The following is a 14,849-nucleotide window of genomic DNA, read 5'->3' as shown; positions in this document are numbered from 1 at the left end:
AGCAAAGCCAGTTTGTTGTGATGAGATATGTATATCTAAATAAACCATCCTGTTGAATTGCTTATAACAACAGATATTCAAGGTATAAGTTCATGAAATGCTGGGTAGGTTCATATATTTTGCTAAATCATAACATGGTTTGTTTAGGTTGGCTTAGTGTTCTGGGAACCCAGCCAGTGAAACAATAGATTCAGTAAACTATTTGTTAAACAAACTACAGGTGATATTATACATGTTATAAATTAGTAATTTTTAGCAAATGAATGCTATTCAATCCAACCAAAGAATCAACACACACACACACACACACATCATGCTATTCCTCTTTGAGTAAGCAATGTTATGCAAAGTGCAAAAAAGAAGTCAGAAATAGTAAGAAAAATTAAAGGTGTTCAGGTCCTCAGCCAATAACACAACTTTTCTAAAAATACTCTTTAAAAATTATTACTAACCCAGATGGGAAAAAAAATGGTATGCAAGAAACTGTGTCACCAGGGCCCTACATTCATTCTTGCCAAAATCTTGATACTATGGTTTAGTGATTATTGCAAAAAAAAAAATCTTGTGAAATGCCAGCAACCTGAAACCACATTTACTACTTGAAAGTTTTGGAATATCCTAGTATATGATACAATCCTGTGGTCATTTAGCATCTGCTTTAAACTCAAAGTGACTTACAATTTCACATCTGTTTAAAGAAATGATAAGAATAAATTATTGTAGTCTAAAACAGTAATAAGAAAGCATAATAGTTTTGGCAAATATATTTAGACACTGCTATATTCTTAAGTTTCATTAGCAAGGTGTTGTCTCAGTTGCAATCATATTCAGCACAAATGCTTCAGCTTCAAAAAGTTTCTTAGTCCAAGAAGCAAAAACATTTTATTTTATTTTACTTTTTGACAGATTGAAGTTGAGTACTGTATGTGAATATTTGTAGAGGTACAGTAAAATGGTTAATGAATAGTTAATGAGTAATTTTATCTTACCAACACTACCCAACATGAATCAACTATCACTGTTGCTTCTTTTTATGATTCAGCATACTCATTTCTAATCTTGAAATACATACATAAATCATTCCCCATCTATAAATATTACTTAATTTATGGGAGTGTTTTACGTGTATTACTGAAAGTCAGAGTTGGGAAAAGAATCTTTATAACTGAGGTATGAAAAATAAAGCTCTTTTCTCAGTAATATTTGTGCAGCTGAAATAAATCCTTATGAATAAGAGACTTAGAAAACTGAACTGTACAATTAATGCGTAAGCTGTCTGTGTATCTTTTCCTGTTTAGACTGCACGAATATATCCTGTACTACAAGTGACTAGCCTTAACCAAACTTCAGATGTTTTTTGAATAACAAAAGGAGAATGGAGGGCAGCAACTTGGAGTAAGGGATGGAAACAACTGTGCTTCCCTTTTGGAACCACTTGTGGTGGCAAGCAGCTAAGTAGATTGAGAGAAGTGCTGACTAGAGAAACTAGAGAAATGTATGTTGAGATATTGTATTTTTGCAACTGAACTATATGCTCAAGCTGTTAGCCTGCTTGGGTTTTTATTTTAACTACTGTTCCATTTGGCTCCTATAAAAATATTTTTAAAACTCTTGGCAAACAACAAAAGGCTTTGTAAAAAACAAATGCAAACTGGTTTAGAAAACAATCTGAAACAACTCAAACCTTCCAAATCATTAAGAGAATATGATTTTGTCACTTTAAAAGGTTATTATTCCAGGAATCAGAAAATATTCTGTTTTGAAGATTTGTTTTAATGATGCAAAAGTTTGATAGTGAAAAATGTGCTTAGCTGTGATAACACTGCAAAATTTAGGGCTTAAATTCCAGCCTTAAATCAAATCCACTTTATAGGATTCTGAGAGATTGGCTTTAATTTTCAAGGGCAATTGATTCATATACCTTGAGAAAGCTTCAAAAATTCGCTTCAGCTGTTGATACAGAATGTGTTCCTATGAACAGGTAAGGTCCTACACATATATCCCAAAGAAGACAATGGCTGGCTAACATATTCTGGCTTAGAATTCTTCAGTATACTAGCTTACGATCCAAAAGTTGTTTCCCTGATCACCTCTCCATGACTCTTTCTATCTTCCAACGCCTGGTATCTCCCCCTTTTTCTGTAGAGGTAGTTTCATGCTAGCATTCATCTGCTGTTTCAAAGGGGTTAGAAAGAAGGCACCTTAGCAGCTTCACCCCACCCAACTACATATGCTCACGTGCATTACAAAGCTCCAAATAAAACAGTCCATGGGTGGGGGGAGGGGGAACTGGTTTTCATGTCTACCTATTGGTCAACTGAGAGTGAACTGATTGTCTCATGTTGTGACCTCTGCATTTTGAAGTAGGTGACTGTGAAATCAACCATGATGGGTTAGCTTGAAACTGATTCTGCAGGTTTGGGGAAGAAAATCAGCAGAACTGATTTCAGTACTGTAATGAGCTTTTACTAGTCTTTGTAACACCACATGCATTCTAGCTGCCTTCCTAACAGCTTCAGTGCTCTTACCGATCCAGTACACCAAGGAGCAGATTAAGCATTGCACAGGAGGACATAAAATTGGGGAGTTATTAAATCAACTGTTCAAGCCATCTACCCATTTCACAGAGAAACCAGACGAAAGCCAACCATGGAGGATAAAGGCCAAGTCAAATTACCTTACTCTCTTTACATTCTCTTTAAGGCCCTACTTATCCAGGGCATAAGGAAGCAATGAAATTACATGTGAGGAATATTTCTGCTATTGGTCTATGATTTCCCTCTATGAACTCTGCAAACAAAATTTTTTAATCATGAAGGAACAGAGCTCAGGAGGATAAATAGCTGAAGAAGATCTATTTAAGACACCTTTCCAGTCATCTTAGTGGAGATGCCTTATCTCTTTAAAAGGAGTGCAACAAAATAAATTGGGCCAACTTCCTTTTATAGACAGATGTCATTTCTTCTCCAGCATGCACAATTAATGACATAGAGAGGCAAGAACATAATGTAATTATTTAACTTAATTTGCTGATCACAGAAAAACGTTTCCAAATCAATATGATTATATAACTAGATTTGTGAAATTTCAGTGTCTTTTGCAACTTATATACAACATGAAACTTTGTCAATTCTGAAATATTCTCTAGATTCATAAAGCATAGAGAATATTCTCTCTTGCTGCTTATGCTACTGTGGGAAGTACTCCCTGAAGGGAGAGGTTAATAGGCTGGCAAAGATAACAGAAGCTACTCAGCTGGACTATTGTTCTTTCTACCCTGTGGAAAGGATCCTATACACAGTGGTACCTCGGGTCACGAACTTAATTTGTTCCGCGACTCTGGTCACGACCTGAATTGGTCGCGACCCGAATCAAATTTTCCCATAAGGTTCAATGTAAATATGGTTAATCCTTTCTGACCCCTCCGAATTTGGTCGCCAACCGATTTTGGTCACGTCCCGAATCAAATTTTCCCATAAGGTTCAATGTAATTACGGTTAATCCATTCTGAACCATATGTATTTTTTTAAAAAACCACAAAAATATGAAACAAAATACAGCACAGTGCAGTACGAAGAGAGAGAACGCTAACCTTGCTCGAGGCGACTTCTGGCGTGGGGGACAGGAAGGCGGGTGGGGAGGCAGTTATTGCTTGGAGGGAGAGTCCCCCTCCCTACAGGAAGCCATGACCACATGTCACGGCAGGGAAAATGGCCGCGGATTCTGTTCATCACCCGATGTGGAGTTCACGGACGGAAAATTTTGCGAACGGTGCTGTTCGTGACCCGAACTGGTCGTGAACAGAAGCGTTCGTGACCCGAGGTACCACTGTAGTTCTTTCTTCATTTAAAATTTTTGTTTTTCTTTACTATTGTTTATACTGCTTGAAAGCCACTTAGGAAATATTACTATCCTGTAATCATAATACATATATAAATATCCTAAACAGTCATAATAGTTGTATCTTGAAATAAAGAGTACCAAGCTTGCATGAAAGTCTGGTACTCCGAAGTAGCAAGGTAACCAAATGCTCATTTGATGAATATGCAACATCTAATTTGAAACTGAAGTTTAAAAGACCAGCAAAAGTACTTTTTTCCTTAAAAATCAGGTCCTATTTTTCAGTATCCAATGTATTCCCAAATAGGTGTGCATGAGTTGGACTGTTGCCACAGTTTATCATTTCAAGAAATTATACCTTTCTTGTGGAAAATGCCATTCTCTGAAAATATTTACATTTCACTGCCAAAGGTTCACCCCTTCTCTGTTTCACAGGCACTGAATTCCTTCCATGAGATTCTTTATTTATCATTCTTGCAATGTTAATAGTTGGTCAATATAGTTTTTAGGTGGGGAAAATATCCACTTTGTTGCTGAAGAGTAGGAGGACTCACTAGATGATTACTCGGCCAGAGATCAACCCATTTAATTTGTCATAGCATGCAAAAAACTAGGAGTAGATGTGCTACAGAAAATGCCTGAACCAAAAATAGTTCCAGATGGCTCAAACATATTACATGCCACCCACAATAAACCTGCAAATACACATACAGAGCAATGCATTAATGCCATTCGCCCAATGACATGTGTTATATCACAGCTTTAGCTGCCAAGCCATACTCTTTTCCTGTAAAAAAAGCCAGCAGACACCACTTATCTTATCAATATTGTTTCATATTAATACACTGTGTGTACATGCTCATTTTAAAATGGGCCAGATGTGATTATCTTAGCAACTCTCTCCCTCATCCTCTTTAGCTGCCACTGATGACTAATTAGCCAAGACAAAAAGAGGTGATAAGGGCAATAGATCATTATGCCTCATCTCAGGATACTTAGCGTGACAACAAAAGCCAAGGGAATTATTCTCCAGGTATATCAAGCTATTGTGTGCAGCATGAACACAGACATACATATGTAGAGCTGTCTGAGATCAGGATTCAAAGACCAAAAGGTGATTCAGAACATGCATAGGCTTGCTCATAGCATATACTGGAAGCATCATATATTTTCTTGGAATCATGCAACAGTTGCCTTTTAACCACAGGAAAAGATGCTACTGCTTTAAGGTGCTACATGTGCATCTTTACGTGCTCTGAATCAAAGTTTGCCGTTCAGATCTCTGTACAATCCTATTTATTCGTATATAAAGCCTTCTCTGAATGCACTGGGATTTATTTATTTGATTTCTCAAATCAAATCAAATCCATGACCCTGGGCAGCTAATGATATTAAAAATATTTAGCCACACTGTGGAGGGCTGCTGACTTGGAACTGCATCATAAAGTGTACTGCTATTCTTAGTGCAACTCAATTTTAGCAGAAACAAGACAATCTTCTTTCCATTTTAATTGCACTCCAGGAGTATGTGGATGTGTGTGTGAGAGTAGATTTATGATCATGTCATACTACTTTTTTTTCTGACTAAACAAAGGATTTCAGGGTCCATGGTTTATGCCAACAGGAAATTCACAAGCAGGTTCTCTTCCCATGTGCAGAAATAGGCTCACACAGGATCAAAATAAAACAAATGCAGACAATACTAATAGGATCCTTCATATTTTAAGTGTGTATCACCTAAACGAAATTCCTTACTGATTTTAGAGGAGTTTAACTGAGGCAAATGCCACCCTTAAAAATATGACTGCAATGTTTAAAATATATGAACTGAGATTCAGAAACTGAGTTATTTAACTTCTCTCAGAAACACATGTCCAAATTGTTTCACAGCAAACTGGATTTTTTGTTGTTAAAAAGCCCTGTGTGTTACTTCCTCTAGTTAAGTGTTATTTCCTCTAAAACATGGGGAAGCCAGTTGACGCAGTTCAATTTAGCTTACAACAGGCTGCAAAACGTATTCATCATTAGGAAGAGATGACTGGAGGGGATTAAACAGCTAAATTCCTACAGGAAGGACATCAATGACCAAGTCACCAAGCAGTATCCATACTAGAGGGAACCTCCATTCTGGGTTCACACAACATTTTTATACATGGTTACTCAACCATAGTTTACTAAATCCAATTTTCTGGATTAACATAATATACAGAAGAATGAGCTAACCACATGGACTGGATTTGTACAACATGCTAAGATGGCTAGTTTGCTTGTGGTCCATATACAGTGCAAACACAACCACTTTGTCAGTTTCCATTTACATCTGTGTATAGTTGCCATTCTAGCTGGAGAGGAAGCAGACATTTAATTATATCCCTTCAAAACCATGAGTGGCTATAGCTGACTAGCAACTCCTGATACATCATTGCTACCTGCTGATTTACCAGGTACTGAGCAGCTTGGGATAGACTGTTGATCCCACCATTATGGGACTGTTAGTTCTTCGAGGTAATCCAGACAAGAAGCATAACAATGAATACTAGCTCTATCTTTATTGTAAGGTTACACTAACAGAATCTTGCAAGGCTGAAAGTATTTCTCCTCCCCTCCCCCTTTTCCTTTTACTCTCTGGAAAACTAGGGAGAGTCCCTTCTGAAATGCTTCCCACATCCCCTCTCCTTCTGTGGTCTGAGATATCTTTTACATGCTGGTTGTCCAGCCTGTGGCTCTTCCTCTTCTCTCCCAAGGTCATTCCCACACACCATTACAAGGATAGAAAACAAAGGGCATAGGCATTTTAATCCATACTTCTAAATGTGTGCTTCATAGTTCTGGACTTGAACGTGCAAGAACCAGAGTGAAATCTCTGCTTAGCTAACCCCCTCCCCTCCACACATATTTTCTCTATATAGCTATCTCAAATCTAACCTAATTATATCAATTATATCATTTATCAAAAAATGAGAAGACACACTGAATTCCCCCGTCCCTAAACTAAACTAAACACATGTTAAAAACGGCATCCTTTCACCTTTCCATCCTGCTAAGACAGCAAAAGGACGACTGCGTGTAGTAAGGAATACATCATCTTCAGCAAAGGGTAAATGAATCTAAAATTGTAAGGCTACCATTAAAAGCAAAGGGCTGGGTAATAAAAAAGGAGAACCTTAACACAAAGACTTGACCTTTACAAGGAGACACAAGCATTGTAACTGAAAACATCCTAGTGAAATTCAAGTACAACAGGTGTCCTACCAAACAATGCAGCCATCCCACCCTTCCTTTCACCTGTTCTCCATGCGAGAGCAATCTCTCACATTGTTCTAACATCTGCACTGACTTCCTATTGTTTTCTACATGCAGCCCGAATGGCTGGTTTCAGTCCATCTCCAGAAAACTTCTGACAGCTGGGAATCATCACATTTTTATATTAGTCTAACATGGGCATCTAGAGAAAAGTTCGGTATGGATTTAGGTTTCAAACTGATTCTTCACTGGAAACAGTTTTGGTTTTATTTCTGGACAAACATTTTTTTGCCAGTTGCTAGCCAAAACATGCTTCGTGATGGTTGGGAGATTTTGTATAAAATAGGAAAGTGTTTTAGTGTTTTAGCCATGCTCTGTAAGACAAAAGCGTTTCAGGTAGCCTAGCAGGACAAATCCTCTGCTGAATATCTACAGAAGGGCTGCCAGGCAGAGTAGACAGACCTGATGTACTTGCATGAGTGTTTTAAGGCAGTGTTTCTCAATCTTGGCCACTTTAAGATGTGGGGAATGCTGGGAATTTTAGCCATGCTGGCTTGGGAATTGAAGTCCACGCATCTTAAAGTTGTCAAGGTTGAGAAACACTGTTTTAAGGTACCTTCATGTGCAACTTTATGCCACTGATTTATGTAGGATAAAAATGAACTGGGTCCTGATTTGGAACCTTTATTTTTCAATTTGTGCTAATGTAAAGTGTACAAGGTTCAATTTTATATGCAGTGGGGAGGCTTAAATCTCTCCCTATGGAAGCTACTTGTTTTTGACAAATGTTCCCCAGCACATATATGCAGGATACTTCAAAGCTTAAATTCAGGCTTAAAGTTCCTCTTCTGTGTAGTAAGGTTAATCAGGTCATGGTGACTTACGTGCCATAAATAAAGCATAGACAGAAGTCTATTTAATGTGTTCTTGGTTAGCCTTTAACAGTAGTTGCCTTGAAATCAATGGGATTAAAAGTCAGTCATAACAATCTTAGGTCTTGTCGATTTTAATAGGCCTAACTCAAAATAGAATTAAGTTGGGACCCATCAGTGGACATATTTTTCAGAATGGAAATAAATAAAAACCTTTTCCATAGGAGGGTAGGTAGAAATTCAAATGATAAAGCATTTTGTATTGCTACATTTCCAGGCCAAAATATCACATCAGTTACATTCTTACCTGACTCAACATAGAGCTATTATAAGTATAAAAGAGAAAATATATTTCGAGGGGCTAAAACTTAGAAAACCTGCCTTCATTAGACATAGTTCATATTTCATACCTGCTGCATTGGTTCTTCCTCTAAATACATCATCATAAGCTTTCCACTGAGGTGTCACTTGATAAACGTGGATGAATACCACAAATACTACCACCAGGCATACTAGTGGTACCAGGGCAGCAGTAAAAAGGGCTGCGTAAATATTTGGAATGAAGCACCTGAAAGGAAAAAAGAAAACACAGTCATTTTCAAATATTACAGGAACTTTGACTGGAGTGTGGAAGTCAAGATATCTAGCAAGCTACACTTGCTTTGTCTAACCACATGATTTCAAGAGTAAAAAAAAGAAATTCAAATGGTGTTTAATTATCTCATATATCATGAATTTATAAGAGACAGTGATTATCAGAATGGGATTAACCTTATCTTTTAGTATGATAAAAGTTTTTATAAATGTAGTTTGCCCAATTAGGAAAAAAAGCTGAACTCACACACAAAAATGCTATTTTTATGTTTATCTAATGCCAACTTTAGTAGCACTATTTTTTTTTTAAAAAAAAAGCATTTTCCTGTATGTAGCATTTGTTACCACATTCAGAATTTCTTTAAAACATATCTAAAGACAAAAAATGACTGGCGTATAATGAAAGGTTCTATTCTAGGTAAAACAATTGTAGGTTTCCTTTTGTAATTCCCCTCCCTCTCATTATCTTTCCTCTTTGGTGGGAGAAGTGGATAGGGCTAGACCTCACCCATTCAGAAACCAAAGCACAGCTGAAATCTATTAATACTTGCCTCCTGTAAACCCAATTGTGGTGGGTTCTTTGGATGTAAATCAATGAACATTGCATTAGTCCAGGAATATTATATATTCTACAAAAATGTACTGTTCAATTACTTCACCAGAATACTTTTAACTCTTATTTATGTAGTTAAAATATAGAATGCCAATAGCAACATTATTTGGCTCACAAGACATATTTCTGTTTAAAGAACTTTTGATCTGAGTTGATCTGAGCTGAGGCACAGCAGGTTTTTCTAACTTGAACATAGATGTATCAACCTCTGACTCCTTCCCAACTTTAATAGCCAATTGCCTCGCATTCACCCTTTCAAATCAGAAAGGAAAATAAGCCATTAGCACGTTCTAGCACCCCCACTGTTGTCCTTTTGTACGTTCATTGGATAATAAAAATGTTGTATCTCAACAAAGTGTTCAGAAATATCTCCCCACTGTTTAATTCTGACTAATTATGAGCAATATTGTATGATCAGTAAAAACTTTCTTATTTGGGACTCTGTAAGAGCAAACATTTCCATTCAAAAATTCTATCAAGATGCTTCTCTTTTGCCATTAATTTCTGTCTATCCACACTTTCATGGAAACACACAACCACTGGATTTTAGCTTCTTGGAAGATTAAGATTGAATATTGATAAGCAGATTTGAAAAACAAGTATCATTGCCAGCATCATCTTTACTATTTCTAATGAGTACAACTAGAAGTTGAAGTCTAGTTCTGAACTGTTAAACAAAACATCATGAAACACCATCCTTTGTGCTTTCATTTCTGAAATGATTTATTTCAAGGAGATTTATAGTATAAATTTGTATTTCAAAATGTATGATGTGCATCTGCCGATTTTTCTACTTTCAGAATACAAGAATGAGAGAAAAAGTAGATATAAAAATATTACTGTACTAATTAAACATATAATTCTTTCACTTTGGTACATCCACCTATTTCACAGAAGGATCTGAGCTATCTTGGCAGCAAGTTATATGCTAAGGCTGGGCATGCCCTATGGGAAAGAGGGGAACTTGTACTGCTCAGAATCTTTATTTAGTTATGGGATTTGTATCCTACCCATTTAAAACAATACTTTGGCTGGATAACAGTTAACAGAGTAACTAACAATAGCTTAAAAGAACATTAAATGTAAATTAGAAAGTATTAAAATTAAATTATAATAAAATTAAACTAATGTAAAAAATTAAAATAAGATAAAGATAAAGCAGGGTTGAAACCAGCAGTGTGCTCATTAGTCCTTATGCACCCAATGCCCCCCAGAATCACCATGTTTTTACAACTTTTTCAAAAATCAGCAGTATATTCCAAAGGGATGGGGCCACGCTGAGATCTGCCTCCAGAATTGGAAAAGCCAGCTTTCTAGCCAGTGCAAAGCTCAGTGGCCACCACAGGATTACATCACTTGCCAGAATTAATTTTTTATAATGGATGATAATTAGCTCTCTTATGAAAGTGATCCAAGTTAACCTTCTATTTTTCTCTACTAATGTAAGTCTCAATGGACTGCATGTAACTCTCAAGTGCTGTTAATCTGCACACATGAAAAATATATTGAGCACATGCTTGGTTCAGTATGACTTTAACTAGATTTATGTGAAACATTTTAGAAGGGAGGGAGGGAGGGAGGAAGGAAACCCTGTCATACATAGAAGACTAAGTTCAGTCGTCATCTATGGAACCCAAGCTTTCATCTGCAATAATTTATATTATTGTATCTCTGCAGTGCAGAGATATAGCAATGTCTGTAGTGCTGCCAATGGTGTTATTTTGTTGGGGCAGCACACAGAGATGAAATGTGGATAAGCGTGAAGTCTATTACTTGGCACACTTTTACTATTGCAAATATAGCGACTAGGACTCTGCTGCTTTGGCTGAAACAGATTAAGATAGGCTCTAAAGAAAGAGAATGATGACGTCCAAATATTCTGCAGACAATTAAGAATTTCCTGCTTGTCAGGGACCAAGCATATTGTTTTAGAGAGCTGATCTTATGAATTTATTGCACCTTATAATTTCAAGTAGTGTATAATAATAGGTAGTACTATTGGTTGAAAGAAAAAACAGATTATTTTGATGCTCTGGCAGCTGTCACTGTGACTATATATATATATATACTCCAGCAGGGCTCTATTGGATCTGTCATATAGTATGTCTCTTTTATGCATATCCTGCTTTAAGCCTGCTTTGTGCACGCACATCCACGTGTGTGTGCGCACGCGCATGACTTTTCAAACCTTATCTCCTGTTCCTGCGTGGGCCTTTCCTTCCTATTTGCAGTGTCAGTTGTACATTGTCTCTCCCATTGCATGCCAAACCCCTGACCTGATTGTGCTGCTCAGTGAGGAGTGCAGACAACTTGTAATGAACACATGCTATTTGCATGCCTGTTTGTTTTGTTCTTGTGGTTTCCTTTACTGACCACAGATTAAAGTTGGGAGCTGTGTAGGATGTGATACTTTCAGCAGAATTATCAAAGTTTTAGTGATTCTGTTTAAATAATAGTTTTATAATATGAAAATAGGTTTCTTCTTCTTCTTTTTGTTTTGAGCACATATAGACGAGTGTTAAAGCAGTTACCACAATATGTCTTACAACACAGTATCTCAGAATGCAATACAGTGGTTTGTTCAACTGTAAATAGCCTGAAATCTTCCATTTAAAGACTGCAGCAGAGACCTGAACCAAGGTCCTCTTATCAAAAGAGCTACATCTGTTTTTTTCCAGCTGATGGACAGGAAGTAAGAGATACACACTAAACTAAAAGTAAAGGCTGATGAACAAACATTTCCTATTGGCTGTTTGTACTGCACACTGTTGCTGGGCAAATACTAATACAAATATCAATACAAATGCTTGAGGTTCCCATTGATTCAGATGTTAGCTGGTTTGCTCTGAAAATAGGGAAACAGTTGTGGCTGCTAAAATTATGGCAGGTTGTTAGTAATTAGATTAATTACACCTTTTTATTTTGTTATAAATACAATTAACAATTTATAAATGCTTGCTTGCTCTCAGAAGGACTGTACAGACATCATACATCTGTCTAGTTGATGCTGCCATGTTTCCCAAGAATTAGTTTAATTACTGCAGTTACTGAGAAAGTTATTTTTCCCCAAATAATCACCAAAGAGTAGACACTGGTGTTATGGACAGGTATTGAATGGTATAATGACCAATAGTTACTTCCTGTCAGATCAACAATTCCTTCCCCACTTTATCTTTGAACTTTCTGAAAAAAAAAATTTCTATGACTAGTATATTCATATTCACAAAGGAAAACTGTGAATAGATGAAAGTATTACATTTGTTTGATTGCACGATTTGTATCAGCAGTGAAGGTTGGAGCATGGCAGGAAACATGATCCCACTCCTTATCCTCAGTGAACACCTCTTTGTATGAACAGAGCTTATATATTTGCCTTGGCAAGAGAAGTACATAATTCTCCCCCCACTTCAAATACATGGGACTGGAAATTTCACATGATGTGGCTATGATACCAGTAGAGATCTGATACTTCCCCGGGACAGTGTAAACTGCCCTGAAAAACTCTCAAAGTAGTTAAAGAGCTATACATTTATTATAGCTAAAGTGTGTACTGATTTTTTACTTAAAGCTCATAAGGCGTGTTGCTAGGAATGGAAGAAAACTAAAAGTATTTCATTGAGATTAGCAAAATTCCCTCCTGGAGTTTCCCATTTCTCTTACCAAAGGTTTATATCAAAATTATAGGAACAAATCCAGTGCCAGAGTTGTAAGCTATCCAAGTCCTGAAGCAAAGTAAAAGATTTTGTGTTGTTAGTCAAGATCTCTGTACTGAACTTACATATTAATATCTTTTAATACGGACAGAAGATAAATGGTGAATATACTTGACAGAACAAAACCAGTTAGTAGAACACATATATGAAATTCCCTTGATACTTTGGATATTTTTTTTTCAGGAAACATTTTAATAGCAGGAAGTCTTACTTTAGAATATTGAGGAAGGGAGATTCCCTAGATCAGATTAATTACTGATGATTGAGATGAAAAATGGAATTAGACTAGTACTTTTTCAAACTGATGTCTTTGGGATACTTTGGAACTACCATTCCCCAAATGCTCAGCATGGCAAATGCCTATGCTGGAGGACACTAGTTTGATGTACCTTCCACAGCCAGGATGGCTAATAGTGAGGGAGCTATAATTAGAATTATTATAATTCTAATAATTCTGTCATTCAGAAAAAACTGGCTTTCCTCATTCCAAGCTTAAAAGAATTCTAACCGTAACCCTAAATTGTAAGCAATCTCAATGTATCTAGAGCAGGAGTGGGCATCCAAGACCCCTTTCAAAAGTGTCTGCACGTATCCGTTGAGAGCACTGGGTAGAGTATTCTATCCAACGGGATGCAAAGATGCAGAAGAAGGAAAGAAAGGAAGAGAAGCGGTGTCAGAAAAGAAAAGAAAAGAAAAAAGAAAAAAGAAAAAAGAAAAAAGAAAAAGAAAGAAAAGGAGCCATACTGACAATTGGCCTCAACTCTGTGTACCTCTGTGACAAAAGCAAAGGCTACCCACCCTTGACCTAGAGAACTTATTAAGCTGCTGAATACTGGGGTGTGACAATAATGCCACTAGTATGTAGTGTCACCACATAACTTCCACCTATGATGGGTTTGCATAGCACTGACTGGGTCATTCTGATTTCCCTCAGTATTTCCATGTGGTTTATTAAATGGGGTCAGGAAAAAGAAATCAAGGCACAATATAGTTGTTCTGTGTACAGAAATTTTAATCAGCCCTTTCTTTGCTGTCCTTAATACCCTCAACAAGCTGGAGATAAATCTTTGTCCTGGGAAAGCCTTTCTACATATGCAGCCTTCCTAGGTAAGTACTCCAATTCCTGAAGAGGTTACAGAGCTGGAACAGTTGTCCCTGCTATTGCTGATGATGGGACTAATTTGATTCCCTAAATAAGGATTTTCTATTTATGTATGCCTATCTGTATTACGTTCTATGAGGTTAGATTATGGGATACTGACTTGTCCAGGTGCCAAGTTGGCAAAAGGAATTAAATCCAGGACACCTGGAAATGAATCTAACATAGTCTTATATATAATAATTGCTGTTTAAATGCAATATTTAAAATAAACATAATGAATTTCTTGGAGTTACCATTCCCATACAAGTAATCCTTCCCCACTCCAATCTGATCACTTATCTCAGGTAATGCTACCTGAAGACAGTTTACTTTACCATTACTTTTTATGGGGCACGGAACTAAAACTTGCCTCTCATTCAATCGCTGCCAGCCTCTGAAGCAGGCTGACATTGTGTTACTTCTCAATCCTGAAATATAATGGAGTAATGTTAACATATTTTATATAGCTGCACTATTTGGAAACTGAAGTTATTGAATATGGGCCCACCTGGCAGATATTTTTATAAACAGAAAGCTACTTCCAAATTCAGAGATAACACTTCATAATTTTATTGAACACCAGTTAATAGAGAGGTAAAATGTAAAATTCACCATGCATGGAATAACCATGCAATTCATTTAATAAATCTACCTGTGTAGATCTATTTTTGAATGAAAAAAAGAAAGAAAAACCAAATTGCACCAGATTATCTGGACTTCCCCTTGTTTATTGTTTAGAGATCTTTGTTTCTGTTTCTCTTCTCTAAAATGTATTTGCAAATCCTGGAAATCCCTCTAAATGTTAATACAGCATGAACAGGGGATTTTCTTTA

At 36.7% G+C, this 14,849-nt stretch overlaps 1 protein-coding gene across 1 annotated transcript in view; it reads right to left on the bottom strand.

Annotated features, from left to right (window-relative positions):
* ADGRV1 (adhesion G protein-coupled receptor V1) overlaps positions 1–14,849 on the bottom strand; it is a 275,296-nt gene that overhangs the window by 38,658 nt on the left and 221,789 nt on the right. Inside the window, exon 86 of the mRNA XM_088130185.1 lies at positions 8,366–8,523. Coding sequence (XP_087986311.1) covers positions 8,366–8,523 — 158 coding nt within the window. The remainder of the gene's footprint in view (positions 1–8,365; positions 8,524–14,849) is intronic.

Source organism: Python bivittatus, unplaced genomic scaffold (assembly GCF_059951505.1).
Source record: "Python bivittatus isolate LINGU-HERP-01145 unplaced genomic scaffold, Pbiv_v1 ctg000850_np1212, whole genome shotgun sequence".
In the NCBI taxonomy this organism is placed as follows: Eukaryota; Metazoa; Chordata; class Lepidosauria; order Squamata; family Pythonidae; genus Python; species Python bivittatus.
The sequence above is the reverse complement of the archived record's forward strand: the minus strand, read 5'-3'. Positions and strand labels throughout refer to the sequence as shown.